The 15,000-nt window shown below is 47.6% G+C and overlaps 1 protein-coding gene across 1 annotated transcript in view; it reads left to right on the forward strand.

Moving 5' to 3' along the window:
- Positions 1-3,694: 3,694 nt before the first annotated feature.
- Positions 3,695-15,000, forward strand: part of LOC311195611 (sodium/hydrogen exchanger 2-like) — a gene marked incomplete at both ends in the record, with an annotated part of 29,042 nt that continues 17,736 nt past the window's right edge. Inside the window, 5 exons of the mRNA XM_084269019.1 lie at positions 3,695-3,971; positions 5,113-5,576; positions 6,332-6,582; positions 11,853-12,070; positions 14,736-14,932. Of these exons, the coding sequence (XP_084125145.1) occupies positions 3,695-3,971; positions 5,113-5,576; positions 6,332-6,582; positions 11,853-12,070; positions 14,736-14,932 (1,407 nt within the window). The remainder of the gene's footprint in view (positions 3,972-5,112; positions 5,577-6,331; positions 6,583-11,852; positions 12,071-14,735; positions 14,933-15,000) is intronic.

The raw sequence follows: 15,000 nt of genomic DNA on the forward strand, positions 1-15,000 counted from the left end.
CCTGTTAGTGGAATTACAAAAAGCCATTCCTGGAATATAAAGTGAAAACACTTCATGTTGAGTATGCAAGAATGGTGGAAGTAGGACTCACCACAGAGTGTGGTGAGGGACTGGAACAGGCAGCCCAGAGAGGGAGTGGGTGCCCCATCCTGGGGGTGTTCAAGGCCAGGTTGGCTGGGGCCCTGGGCAACCTTGTGTAGCTCCAGGCCTGGAGGTTGGTGTCCCTGCCTGTGGCAGGGGGTTGGAGCTCTGTGATCCTTGGGGTCCCTTTCAACCCCGACCAGTCTGTGATTCTATGATGGGGTGGGGACCTGGGTTGGTCAGGGGAGGCTGGCACAGCTCTGGTCCCCTCTGCAGACCCTTTGCCCCTCCAGCCCCAGTATTAAACACAAAGAAAAGGTCACTGATCGCTGGCATGATGATGGCATCACAAAGGGCTGTGGGTCAGCTTCCTTGCATGTTTTTACTTAACAAATACAGCTCAAGAAGCGGCCACCTGCATGAAACCAAAGGCTGCATTCAGCAGGTAAAGGACATCAGAGAAACCAGCCCTCCCACTGTGGTATGGGATGAACACAGGGGTGCGGGGAGCAGCATGGAGCTCAGTCAGCCAGGAGATGGGCTCTCATCCCTACAAGGGGTTGAATCCCCCAATTCAAACATCCACATGGCTGTAAACACACAGTTGTCAGGAGGCAGAACGAGCTCATGCCTCTGGGGTGAGGGATTGTTGTGCTCATCCAGGCTGGATCTTCCACCAGCATCATCACAAGATGTTTGCAGTCTTAAGTCCAATGCAGGTTGCCAGGTGTGGGTCCCCTATGCTGATTCCCAGGGCTGGTTTTCCTCTTGGGGTCTTACTGTAGTTGGGGTTACAGAACTACCCTGACAGGGGTTATACACAACCCCGGACAAACCGAGCGCTGGGTGTTTTCCCCGTGGGTGGTCAGTGGTTTGGGCAGGGGACAGGAAGGGTTGAGCAAACCAGCAGAAAATGGTGGATGAGAAGAACTTCTTCCATCCTCTGTCCTGAGCTGAGGCTGATCCCCAAGAGCTGCTCTGTGATTCTGTGTCCTTGCCTGGGCTCTGTGGGGTGTGCAGGAGTTAAGCATCACATCGGTTCTTCCAGCTCACCGCACTGCAAAGGTGGCTCCTCTATACATCTGTGGCCTGTGATCTGCTGAGGAAAAACCCCTGTGCTACAGCATTCAGTTTTAGGGCGTCAGAAAATTGCCATCAATTAAGGAGTTAAAATGGTTAATTTAACATTATGTTTTCATTGCAGGAGCCTGAGTTCTGGGCACTGTAACTGTAGCACATGATACTCTGCTCTTCTCAGTCAAACAAGGTACCCACAGTGCAACTACAGGGATCAGAATCCATCCTGAGATGGTGGAAAAATGTGGGAGAGCATGTGGCATTAGACAGAGATGAAAGGATGTCAATAAACATCTGATCAGATGGTGCTCATGTTAAAATGTGGCTCGATAATATCGATAGCCATTACAAGAGGAACAACACGTGTTCTGGTGTCACAGAACTTTGGGTAAACATTTTGCCTTTGGCTTTTGGTTTATTCAGAGCTGTTAGGTAACGAGCAGGGATGTGAGGTAAGGACTTGAGGGAAGGAGCGAGCTTGTTTATGTCTAACTTGAGGGGAACTGAGGAAAACCAGGGGCTTCAAAATCCCAAAAGTGAACTTGAAGCCTCTTGCTATAATGGAACGTGATGTCCAGAGAACTTTCAGAGGGCCTTTTGTGGTCCTTGTGAGAGTCTGGGCACAGCTCATCATCGGAGTCAGGGGGAAGATGGAGCCATTAAGGGGATGCTCAAGCTTTCAGAGTCACAGCGCTGTAAGGGTTGGAAGGGACCTACAGAGCTCATCGGGTTCAACCCTCTGCCAAAGCAGGGTCCCTAGGACAGGTTGGGTCCAGATGGGTCTGGAATATCTCCAGAGAAGGAGACTCCACACCCCCCCAGGCAGCCTTTGTGAGGTGAAAGCCAGTTTGCAGAGCAGGGGCACTGAGGCATCTGTGGTCATGAGCTGCAGGGCCATGATCCTCGTCACAGAAAGGGGATGGAGGGTGTGGGAGGCTGACAGAGCTCCTCTTCTGTGCCACTGAATGCAATGAGTTGTCAGACTCCCAAGCTCGGCACCAACTATTTCAGCAGAAAGAGGAAGTACGGTGGTGTGGCATGCAAGTCCAGGCTCAGAACTGCTTCTGCTGCTCTTAGCTCTGGCTAGGTAATTTCTTAATCACTTCTTGATTGCTGTTAAGAGCGCTGCATTCTCCCTCTCTCAGGTCACACCTCCTCACCTCTTCCTCTCCTGTCCATCCCAGACACTATGGAATCAGATGATGGGAAGCAGATGGAGAAAAACCTGGCAGGATTCTTCCTCCAAGTGTCTGTCCTGTGGTTTTGTTTATTATTATTTTTAAATACACAACGGGAAGTGGCACTGAGTTTAAAGAGCTTAGTTTGCTCAAAGGCAGCTCTGATGGGAAGAGTTTTGTCTTAGCCAGCAAAGCATGGTGCAGGCATACCATAAACTCAAATTAATGGTGGCAAAGTGGGAAGAAGTCACTCCTGAAGTCTATCATCCTCCTCCTTTATAATCTAGTCGGGAATGGGAGCTCACGTGGTGCTGAGAGACTCGGGGTCTGTGTTGGCACAGTGTTGGGTCCTGATGTTACAGCAGAAAAGTGGGTCACCAGCTTGTCCCTCACAGCTCGATTTTGGCAGCAGAAGACAAACAAACAGGCCATCGATCAGTCTAACAACAGCCTGGGGCCTCTGTGTTTTAATTACGTGTGTTCCTCAGACCAAATCCATCCCTGTTGAAACGTCGTCGACTTAAAACTCCACAGTGGAGGAATTTGGCCCAGGATGGTTTTGGGTCCTTCCCCACTCTGTGTTATTAACACATCGAACTGTTCCACAGAACCTTTTATTTTTCCCTCCCTCCAGCTTTCCCAAGCGAGCTCACGCAGGTTTCAGTGCCGTTCTAAGTGGTGATGTGAAGGTAACTTTTCCTGTTAGTCCTTATATAGGAAGGAGCTTTAAGCAATTGGTGACATTTATTGTCCCACCACAGGCGACTTCCATCCAGCGTGGCCCAGCAGCTCGGTACCTTACCATAGGACAGTGGTTGCTCTGCTCCATTTGCTGAATGGAAACTGGTTATCAGTGATGTTACTGCTGTGTGTTTGGTCAGTGAGCACTGGGCTACAGACGAGACATCCAGTGAAGCCCACTGTAAGGTGGGCACAAGTTTTAGGTGGGACCTGTTCCATCAAAGCCTGGCTGCTCGAGCAGCGCTGGTGAATATTATTTTGGGTTTTTTCCCCCTTCAAGAAGGGTTTCTGAGAGACTGGAAGTCAAAATATGTCAGGAGTTAGACCCAAATTGTGCTTTAGTCCTTCCTCAAGCTTGCATAGCTGTGCAGTTGGTCTAAGGGCACAGGAGACACCTCCTCTTCGAGGAGTCATCTGCAGGAGGATGCTCTGCCTGCGTGGTGCCGGAGGGTCTCCCAGCTGGAAAATGATGGATCGGGGAGGAGAGGATCGTGAGGCAGAGCGATTGATCCTCTCTTTGCAGCACCCCATGCAACGAGGGCGAGCTGAGCATTGGTGTCTCCCACAGCGGGAGCAGCCAGCAGCCAAATCCCCGTGGCAGACGGCTTCCAGGGTGAATGGAGGAGTGGAGGTCGGGGTGCAAAGCTGCTGCTGCTGTTCTAGCCGGGTCCTTGCTCTCCTCTGTCCTCCAAGGCATTGGGGTCAGAGCCCTGCAGGGCTCCCCACCGATGCCACTGCTGGAGGATGCGATCCTGGAGAATACCAGCTGGGCTGCGGAGGAGGCCCAGGGCAATGAATCCTCAGAGCATGCCTTTTTCTCTCTGGATTATCAGCACGTCCAAGTGCCCTTTGAGATCACGCTCTGGATCATGCTTGCATCCTTGGCCAAAATAGGTAAGGCATCTTGTGAGGGTGAGGAAGGGCGGGAGGTCTCTGTGGGGATGCTGTGGGCAGTGGTGGCCTTTGCTTCACCTCTTCTCCAGTCTTGGAGCCTGAGATAACATCCCAAGTCCTAAAAGGATGCACAAACTGTGTGTCAGGCATACTGCACTCATGGGAAATAACTCCCTGGTTGCATTTTAGGTACATGCAGGTCGGCTACTGGCATCTTCATCTTAAAATGAAGACTCCTTTGGCTTAAAAAGGGTGCTGGCCAGGCACACAGAACAAATTGGTTCACGCACAGGGTGCTACGCAGCCTAAAATAAAATCACTCTGTGTCAAGGAGGCCATATGGAAGTGACACCTGGGACAGGACGTAGCTTGCACCAATCTTCCCCCTCTCCTGAAAAACTGGACCTAGGAAAGTAGAAAGTATATATTCTTTTGTCTGTTTTGTTTTCTCTCTGGGAATTGTGATCGCTTCTGTTAAACTATGTATTCTGAAAGTCATTTCACAGCATTTTATCTTCTATTTCTCCCTCAGAAGGGAGAAGTCTCAGAGACTCAGTTAAATCACACTTTCTCTCAGACGGAAACAATCTTTTCGTTGCACCACCTTTCCCCAGTTCTATTGACCTGCATGAAGAAATAATAATGATCACAATGGTTTTTTTTCCCCCTTAGTATTCCTGCTCCAGTTACTCTCTCTTAATAACTCACCCTGAGTCTTGGGGCTGTTGGCATCTCTCACTGACACTGGGTGTTGCTCAAGGCTGGCTCGACTGGGCTGCTTTCAATATTGCCCTTAGCCCTTATGTGTTAAGGATAAAATAACATTAAAATTGCACTGTTTGTACCTGCTGAGATTATTTCCTTTTTTTACATGTATAGAACCTGTACTGTGTTTAAGATCAGCAGTTGCTCTTTCTATTAGTTGTTTGTTTCAGATTTTCTGACTGATTTCTGATCGAGCAGCTTCACCTTAACTGTGTGTGTGTGTGTTACTGCTTCTCTGAAATGTAGCCTGCTGAAGGTGGGAGCATGGGGTTCCTTGCCCCATTGAGAAGCTGGTTGGTGTTCTTCAGGCAGTTTGGGCTGGTGAGGTAATGTTTGATTATTTTTTTTATCTATCCATCCATCCATCCCCATCCAGGATTTCATCTCTATAACAAGCTGCCTTCTGTCGTTCCCGAAAGCTGTTTATTGATATTTGTCGGACTCATTATGGGGGGGATTATCTATGGCTTGAATGACAAGTCACCACCTGTTATGGACACAGACATCTTTTTCCTCTACCTCCTGCCACCCATTGTCCTTGACGCCGGTTACTTCATGCCCAGCCGTCCCTTCTTTGAGAACATCGGCACCATCCTCCTCTACGCGGTGGTGGGGACGATATGGAATGTGTTTGGCATCGGCTTCTCCTTGTACGGGATCTGCCAGGTGAAAGCCTTTCATCTGCAGGACGTGTCCTTGCTCCACAACCTCCTGTTTGGCAGCCTGATCGCTGCTGTGGATCCCGTGGCCGTGCTGGCTGTGTTTGAAGAGATACACGTCAATGAAAAGCTCCACATTTTGGTCTTCGGCGAATCGCTCCTGAACGACGCGGTGACGGTGGTAAGAACCAGCCGTTGTCTTGAGTATTTCATGTTCAGAGGGAGGATGTTCTGGTGCTGAGAGGTGGGACGGGAGGTCTGCGCAGGTAAAAGGCATCAATGGGTTCTAGCAGAGGGTCTTGGTCCGCTTCTCTGGCCTGAGGCCCTGTGAAGCTGTCAGGTGAACAGCTCTTTGACTGCGTGTCTGGAGACAGAATCACAGAATGATAGGGATTGAAAGGGACCTCGAGAGATCATCGGGTCCAACCCCACTGCCAAAGCAGAGCCCCCAGCTCATATTGCACAGGTTGGTGTCCAGATGGGTCTGGAACATCTCCAGAGGAGGAGACTCCACAACCCCCCTGGGCAACCTGTCCCAGGGCTCCCTGACCATCACTGTGTAAAAAGTTCTTCTGCATATTGGTGCAGAACTTCCTATGCTCCAACTTGCAGCCATTGCCCCTTGTCCTGTCTCCACAGAGCACTGAAAAGGGGCTGACCATTTCCCCCTGCATCCCATACTTAAGATATTTATAAACATTAATAAGGTCCTTCCTTAGTCTTCTTTTCTCTAGGCTGGATAGCCCCAAGCTCACTCAGCCTTTCCTCAGACAGAAATGTGTGTTTCCTCCTATTGGGTGCTGACCTCCAGAGAAGGATGCTGACGCTGCACAAGCAGGAATCCCAGCAGTTTATTTCCATGCCATCACTAGGTACAGCCATGTCTGGCCAGTATCTTGTTCACAGTGGGTTTTCTGTCTCATTTTCTCCACCCAGGTGCTCTACAAGCTCTTCCGCTCTTTCTGTGAAATGCCGACCATCAAAAGCATGGATATTTTTGCTGGAGTTGGAAAATTCTTTGTGGTTGGACTGGGAGGAGTCTTTGTGGGTCTTACTTTTGGGATGACCGCTGCTTTCACCACACGATTCACCAAGGACATCCGGGTCATCGAGCCGCTCTTTGTCTTCCTGTACAGTTACCTTTCCTACCTCACCGCCGAAATGTTTCACCTCTCAGGGATCGTGGCGTAAGTACATCCCAGCATCTCGTCTGTCTGGGAAAGCTTTTTTCTTTTGCCTTAATTTATGGAAAAGCCTTAGGAGAAGTTTTAATGTGAGTTCCCTTAGTTGGCAGGTCTAAAAGCTGGTGGAGAAGCTGAGAGGTGTAACCCCATTTCACACATTTCTCAACTGCACATCAGTGCATCAAGAGGAGTGTGGCCAGCAGGTTGAAGGAGGTGATCCTCCCCCTCTACTCTGCCCTGGTCAGGCCCCACCTGGAGTGTTGTGTCCAATTCTGGGCTCCCTGGTATAAAAAGACAGGAGTCTCCTGGAGAGAGTCCAGTGGAGGGTTATGAAGACGATTAAAGGACTGGAGCATCTGCCCTATGAGGAAAGGTCCGGTGAGCTGGGGCTGTTCAGCCTGGAGAAAAGAATATTTTATTAATGTTTATACAACAAAATGTTTTAAAAAACATTTTGTTAATGTTTATAAGTATCTGAAGGCTGGGACACAGGGGGAAATGGCCAACCTCTTCTCAATGTCTGTGGGGACAGGACAAGGGGCGATGGCCTCAAGTTGGAGCACAGGGAGTTCCACACCAATCTGGGGAAGAACTTCTTCCTGGTGAGGGTGAGGGAGCCCTGGGGCAGGCTGCCCAGGGGCTGTGGAGTCTCCTTCGTCTGGACACCAACCTGTGTGCCCTGTCCTAGGGACCCTGCTTTGGCAGGGGGTTGGACCCGATGGGCTCTGGAGGTCCCTTCCAACCCCTGTGATTCTGTGATCAGCAGTGACAATGGCAAGTCGAGATGCCTGTGGCTTCAGATGGCTGATGGGCTTAGGGAGATTATGGAGGGATGTTTGTTTGAGCTCTGTGGTTTTTGTTTGGAAGCCCTGGATGCTCAAGCAGCAAGATGCCCAGATGCTTTGACAAAGCTGAAGGAGGCTTCTTGGCATATTTTGTTGTTTTCCATGGGTGCCCTGGTCAAAACTACCGTTTGAAGAGCTGTGAGGAGCATTTAATGAAATCCTCAGGAAGGTTTGGCCTGACTTTGCGGTGTGGCTGAAAACACAGAGTGATCCAATCTGCCTGGTTTCTGTGGGGTGATACTTGTTACAGTTGGTTCTCCTGCCTAAACTGAGTTGGTTGGTGCTGAGGATCACAACCAACTACCTCCTATTTCCCTAAAAAGTATGGAGCTGTGTTGATAGCTATGGTGTGAACAACTGGAAATCTGATCATGAAGATAAAAAGGGAATAAAGAAGTTAAGCTGGGTACCAGCTAGACAGGGAAGGAGCTGGGAGATCTCTTTTAAAACCAGTGGTTCTCCTTTGGCTCTAAACCCCTCCTGTATCTTGCAGATTTTGTTTCCTCAAGTGGTTAATAGCAGCAATATTCTGGTGCTGCTGAAAACAATTCTAGCTGTGGGAATAGGTAAGAGAAACCTATTTATAGCAGCGCAAGACAGAACAGTGAAATAAATATGCTGTATAATCATCATGGAGCAGAAAACATTCAATCCTAATGGTGTCTCCTTCTATCAATCACAATCTACTGTACCCATTATGGAACCCATTTTCTATTCTTTTGAATAATGCATTGTTTCTAAAGCAAAACAATTGCAGAGGCAGCTGATTTCTACACTGCCGGTCTTATAATTGCCAAATTATAAATGCCTCTTTTATATATCTTGATTTCCAACAATCCAGCCCTTTGTGACCAGGGAATACTGGGTTATAAGAAGCAGATCTTGGCAGGGTTTGTTTTTTTTTTTTTTTAAAAATAGTTTGATTGCCACAAAAAAAATCAATTCTGCATACTAAAAAAAAAATAATCTGTGAATGTAACTCGAGGTGTGAAACAGCTCTGGAGATGGGTTTTAGTTTTACTTCTTTTTTTTTAACTCTTCATTTCTTTTTTCCCCCTTGCCCTCAGGGCATTGCCCTCCTTTGAAGTCGTGATGAAACAGGTCAAGTCTACTCCCTGTCTGTGAATCTGGTGTGAGCCCGTAGGTAGAATCACAGACTGGTTTGGGTTGAAGGTGACCTTAAAGATTATCTATTTCCCACCTCCTGCCATGGGCAGGAACATCTCTCACCAGCCCAGGGTGTCCAAAGTCCCATCCAACCTGGCCTTGAACACCTCCAGAGATGGGACATCCACCCTGGGCACCCTGTTCCAGGGTCTCACCATCCTCGGAGTGAAGAATTCCTTTCTAATATCCAACCTAAATCTCCTGCCTTCCAATTTGAACCCATTCCCCCTTGTCCTATCACTACTTTTCCCAAGAAGTGTTTCCAAACCACAGCTCTGGAAGTCGCTTACCCATAAAAGCTTGTTGGATTTCTTGGTTCCTTGTTGGAACTATTTTATCTGCTGTTTCTTGAGGCAGATGCAGAAACAGAAGAATTTATCATTTTCTTTTTAGCCCGTGGCTCACTCCCTGTTACTCTGTCTGGTTCAGTGCTTTATGCAAAGCAGGTCAATCTGTAAGGGATAAATCAAAAAAAGACCAATTTCAGAATATTTTCAAGTGTTGCTACATTTTCTTAGGAGATAAAAGATGTGAACTCAGCGTGAAATGAAAAAAGGGATTTGAATCTTTGTCTCGTGCTGCTGGGCAGAACAGGATCTCCTTCCCAGTAAGGGCACTGTGGTTTTTCTGAGCCTGACCTTTCATACCACATGCCTTTACAAGTCCTTTCCTGTAAGTTTTAATTTTAGACAAGGCACTAATGTTTCTTCTTCAGAAAATCTGTGCACTTCCCATGGCAAAGGGGCAGAACAAATGATGATTTTCAAATGAAAGAAGTAGAACTGTGTGGATTTGGGGGTGTTGCTTGAACACAGGGCACAGTCAGGAGTAACTCACAGTGGGTGGAAGCGCATCTCAGTGATGCTCCCTCAGTAGGTTTGCAGATGACACTAAACTGGGAGGAAGTGTTGATCTTCCTGAGGGTAGGGAGGCTCTTCAGAGGGATCTGAACAAGCTGGACTGATGGGCTGAGACCAATGGGATGAAGTGTAACAAGGCCAAGTGTAGTGTGCTGCACATGGGACGTAACAACCCCATGCAGTGCTACAGGCTTGGGGGAGACTAGCTGGAGAGCTGTCAGGCAGAGAAGGACCTAGGGGTGTTGGGTGACTGCAGGCTGAATATGAGTCAGCAGTATGTCCAGGTGGCCAGGAAAGCCAATGGCATCTTGGCTTCTATCAAAAATAGTGTGGCCAGTAGGTGTGGGGAGGTGATTGTGCCCCTAGACTGGGCATTGGTGAGGCTGCATCTCAAGTGCTGGGTCCAATTCTGGGCTCCTCACCACAAGAAGGACATTGAGGTCTTGGAGTGAGTTCAGAGAAGGGCAACCAGGCTGGGGAAGGGGCTGGAGGGCAAATGCTATGAGGAGCAGCTGAGGGAGCTGGGGGTGTTCAGCCTGGAGAAGAGGAGGCTGAGGGGAGACCTTATCACCACCTACACTGGCCTGCCAGGAGGGTGCAGAGAGGTGGGCGATGGTCTCTTCAGCCAGGGGACAGGAGATGGGACAAGGGGAAATGGCCTCAAGCCGTGCCAGGGCAGGGTCAGGTCAGATGGGAGGGAAAAGCTCTTCCCTGAAAGAGTTGTGGGGCTGTGGCACAGGCTGCCCAGGGAGGGGGCTGAGTCACTGACTCTGGATGTATTTAAAAGGCTGTTAGATGAGGTTTAGTAGAGGCTGGGTGTGGTTGGACTCAATGATCTTCAAGGTCTTTTCCAACCCAGTGATTCTGGGATTTAGGGTCTTTGGTTTCATACAGGTTATGAAACCACAAGCAGAGCAGAGTCAGCTCTGCCCATCTGCAAACTGCCCTGTCTGCTGTGACCAGGGGACAACCCTGGGTTTCGGGGTTTTTTCATCAAATTCTGGGGTTAAATGTACTGTTTTCACTGCAAAGCAGTAGTTGCCTGACCATCTCCTGAATAGTCTCTGCCTGATAGGATACATTATGGATAATGGTTGCAAAAGCCACCACCTGTCTTGACACCTATTTGCATTGGTATGGATCCTTGACCTGCCCTGGTCTTGATTGGTGTCTAAAGTCATTCTCCCAGACCCAGGTGTACTGTCACAAGCCAAGGCTCTCCTTCTCCATGGGCATGTCTGTGTGTGATATAGTGTAAAGAGATTTAGTAACCATGAGGTCCACTGTGGAAGGAACTTTTAGTGCAATAAAACTCAGTGGGGATGGCCTTACCAAATACTGGTGGAAATCAGATCTCAGAAACACGATGCTGTTCTTATACTGATGATACAATGTGTAGGACAAAATGTTTCTCTCCAGGTTAAAATATAAAAAAATCCAGCTTCAACCCTTTGACTCAATTGTTTTGACCTTCTAGGCTTGCTGGCCTGAACATGTATTGATTTGAAACGCTGATGAATGCAGCTAACCACATGTAGCCTGTAACATGAAGAACCAATTATCCACGAGAAATTGCAAGGCAGAAGCTTTAATTGGTGCTGTGTGTTTCTGAAGTGACCTTGGATATGTGATACCTGAGGAGGTCAGATGTTCTGACTGCAGCAACAGCTTTTCTTGGCTGGTTGGGCAGCCTTGTGAGCGTGCTTGAGCGTTTGATTGTCTCTTGGTCACGTGGAGTCAATGCTTCCTAGCTGTGCCTGAGTGATACCCAGTGCAAATCTGGCCAGGCTTAGAAATGCACAGTGTGAGGAACATCATATGCTTGAGTTTCTCCAACTTTAGCTTTGGGTGAAGGAGTGAAGCACTTGGGCTGCTGTTAAACTTCATGAATTTTCAGTCCTGCATGAATCTGCTGCACTGACCAGGTATCAGCCCAACCCACACCAGTCCTACTTACACGTCTCTCATGCTGGAGAAACAAGTCTCCCAATTCCTTCAAATGCCTTTTATCCATGCAAAATAGGTTATGTGGACTCTTAAGTGTGAAATTCTTCAGCCCAGGCGGTAGAGTTTGGTGAAATTAAAGAATTAAGAACAATGTAGGGTGATGGGAAGGGTTGGGTGAAGTCAACTGTAAGCATTGCTGTATGGCTGTGATAAACAGCCAATATCTATCCCATTTATCTATTAAAAAAACAGAATCAGTCTGTCTGGTCAACATACACAATATCTTACTGTCCTGATGTCATTGAACTGACTGGGGAAGCGAATCACTACCCAGAGGTGTCTGCAGACATCTAAGACTTGATGAAACCCATTTTATTATTTGTAAATAAATGACAGTGTGTCCAGTTTATATGCTTAAGTAGAACCATTTATTGTTTTGCTTTAATTCTTTCAGCATTATTGCTTGTGCCATGGGTATGAAGCGGTACGTGGAGGCCAACATCTCTCTGAAGTCTCACACCACAGTCAAATACTTCATGAAGATGTGGAGCAGTGTTAGTGATACCCTCATCTTCATCTTTCTGGGTGTTTCCACCATTGGAGAAAATCACGAGTGGAACTGGCCGTATATTTGCTTCACCGTTATTTTCTGTCTCATTTGGAGAGCACTGGGTATGGTGAAATTCTGTGGGTTTATTTTATGTAGGTTATTATTTATGGGGGTGAAAATGTGATTCTGTTAAATGAGAGAATGCTTCTACCCCCACCATTGTCCTTCCATGTGTGGCTATCCCAGATGTGAAGGCAAGTACTGAAGTGGGACACGCCAGCCATGCTTCCCTCCTCCTCCATCCCTTGTTCAGTATCAACTCTTGCAGTTCGCTGCAATTTCTACTTACTGTAGGCAGTGCTGGTGCTAAATAGAAGTTCTCATGACATCTATTGTATCAGTGCCTCTGTCTTAGACCCTCCTTTGACTGCCATCATCTCACCTTCCATTTCAGGAAGGAAGGTTTAAATTATATATTAGGGGGAAGTTCTTTACAGAAAGAGTGGTGAGGGGCTGGAACAGGCTGCCCAGAGAGGGGGTGGGTGCCCCATCCCTGGGGGTGTCCAAGGCCAGGTTGGATGGGGCCCTGGGCAACCTTGTGTAGCTCCAGGCCTGGAGGTTGGTGGCCCTGCCTGTGGCAGGGGGTTGAAGTTCTGTGATCCTTGGGGTCCCTTCCAACCCAGACCAGTCTGTGAGTCTATGAAATGTTTGAGTTGTGCATCCATCTGGATGTTTTATCACAGTGGTGTGGTTTTCTCTTCTGTTATTTGCTCAAATGAAAATAATTTCTGAATTTGAGGAGTTTTTTTGAATCAAAAATTCTTCCTGAGGCTGAGCTGGGAAGGGTGGTGGTTGAGATCAGACCTTGAGCTGCCCAGACCCATCCAGCAGCTCTGGATGTGCGCAAGGCTCCAGTCCAGAAATGGGAGGTACCCATGGAGTTTGCTTGCAGGAATTGGGTTTTTTTGGGTTGGCAGTGCTGGGGGTGGTGTGTAAGCTGTACTTCATTGGACCCTCTCAGTGCTCTTAAATGAGAAATGATTCTTATGAAGCCTGAGGGCTGGAATTACTTCAATGGGAGAGATCAGCTAAAATGCAAAATATATTAGTTACACAGCAGTACTTGTATGCTGCTCTTAGCCAAGCATGAGGGAGATTTACTTCTGCTCTTTCTCAAGGTATATCTCCAGGAGAAAAGAGATTCTGCTCAAAATGATTAATTGTACATCCCGTCTTGGACCAAACAGGCCTTGAATTAGTTTAGGGAATGCTGGTAATAATTTATGAGGAAGGATTAAATTAAAGCAAAGGTCAAGATATCAGCCCAAGTAAATTTTGTTCCTTTAAATCATTGGTGCTGCCTGAGCTTTAGAGTAGCTGCAGATGTGATCAGAGGTGTGTTTAATTTCCTTTATTTATTTATTTAAACGTATAAAATACCTTGAAGCTGAAGCACTTTCCATCTGCTGGTCTGGGTACCAGCTCCACAGAGCGCTCCAGAGATGGGGATGGTGCTGCAAGGTTTGGTTAACAGTGCTCCCTGTTCCTGAGCATCCCCAGCTTTTTGTTTTCTTCAGAGGGTCTGATGTGCAAAGTTCAGATGTTTTTAGCTGCACACATGTGGGAGGATGTTTGGTACATGTGGGAAGGTGTTAGATATGTACAAGTGTGCTATTTTTGAAGGTGATTTCTTTTACAAGCACCCTTTAGACAAGCAGTAGGGATGTGGATCCAGCCAGTTCCTTGCAGTCAGTGTCATCGGTTCTCATAATGGCCATTGATCCTGAGGGGATAAGGTGTTTACTGTATCTGCTGGTATTGCAATCTCAGTTTACTGATTTAAAGCCTGGCTCTCTGTACCTTTCTGCATCTGTTTGCGTATTTGCAGATGACTCTAAATTACATCAGTTGCTGTGTCACCTTGCACAGGCTTAAATTTGTACAACACAACTCTGAGTGAAAGGCTTGTGAGGAGACATTAGCACAGGCAGAGTGCAGCTACTTACCCAAGCTGCTGTCTGGGAACCTTTGGAAACTTGATGGTGACTTGTGGGTAGGTTGTTACTGCTGGTTTGCCTCAAGACCATTTATAATCCAAGCAATTAAATCATTTGCTATCACCAATTAGAATAGATCAGTTAATAATTCAGCTCAGTTCTTGGAATCAGGCTCTGTATTGTTATATGAGTGGAGTTGCAGCTGGCATGTGACTGTAGAATTGCCCTAAAAACTTTAATTGCCATCAAAATGATTGTGCTAATGCATCCTATGTTGGCAGTAGTTACAGTTCAGTATTCATGCTTAACACCGAGTTACCAGGTGAACAGTATGAGCTGAGCATCTGTGCCAGGTAAACGGTATGAGCTGGGCATCTGTGGTCATGGGAGTGGGAGGACAGTGAAAGTCCCCTGCAGAGTTCAGAGTCCTTCTGAAGGAAACTGGTTTCCAGGCTGGACTGTGATAAGCACAAGGCTGAGTTAAAAACCATGAGAATCTGCTACAGGATGGGCTCAGTAAAATGTTCTATTCCCCAGAACCGTGGCCGCTTGTAATTCCCCAAATCAGAAATGTGTTGGGGATTGATTTTTATCAGGACAAATCAAATGCAAACCTGATGGACCAGGCTGGAGGAAAAGCCCTTCTCCAGTGGCATATCAGGAATATACCACCCTGGCCCCTGGTCGGCTCCTCATGGTTGATGTTCACCGGTTCAACGATGATATTTTACCGCGAGTCTGTCAGATGGCTCTTCTCACCTGATGTGCTCTCCCCCTTTCTGCTCCACAGGGGTCCTTGTGCTGACTTTCTTTGTGAACAGGTTTCACGTGAACACCATCACCAGCAAAGACCAGTTCATTATCGCGTACGGGGGGCTCCGAGGGGCCATTTGCTTCTCTCTGGTTTTCTTGCTTCCTGACTTTCGCCGGAAGAAGCTCTTCATTGCAGCAACAACTGTGGTCATCCTCTTCACCGTGTTCGTGCAGGTAAAAACAGTCTCCGTGCCACCAGCAGATGTAAAGAATGACCATGGTTGTTTTCCTTTCCTTTTTTC

Source organism: Gallinula chloropus (assembly GCF_964237585.1).
Source record: "Gallinula chloropus genome assembly, chromosome: 11".
In the NCBI taxonomy this organism is placed as follows: Eukaryota; Metazoa; Chordata; class Aves; order Gruiformes; family Rallidae; genus Gallinula; species Gallinula chloropus.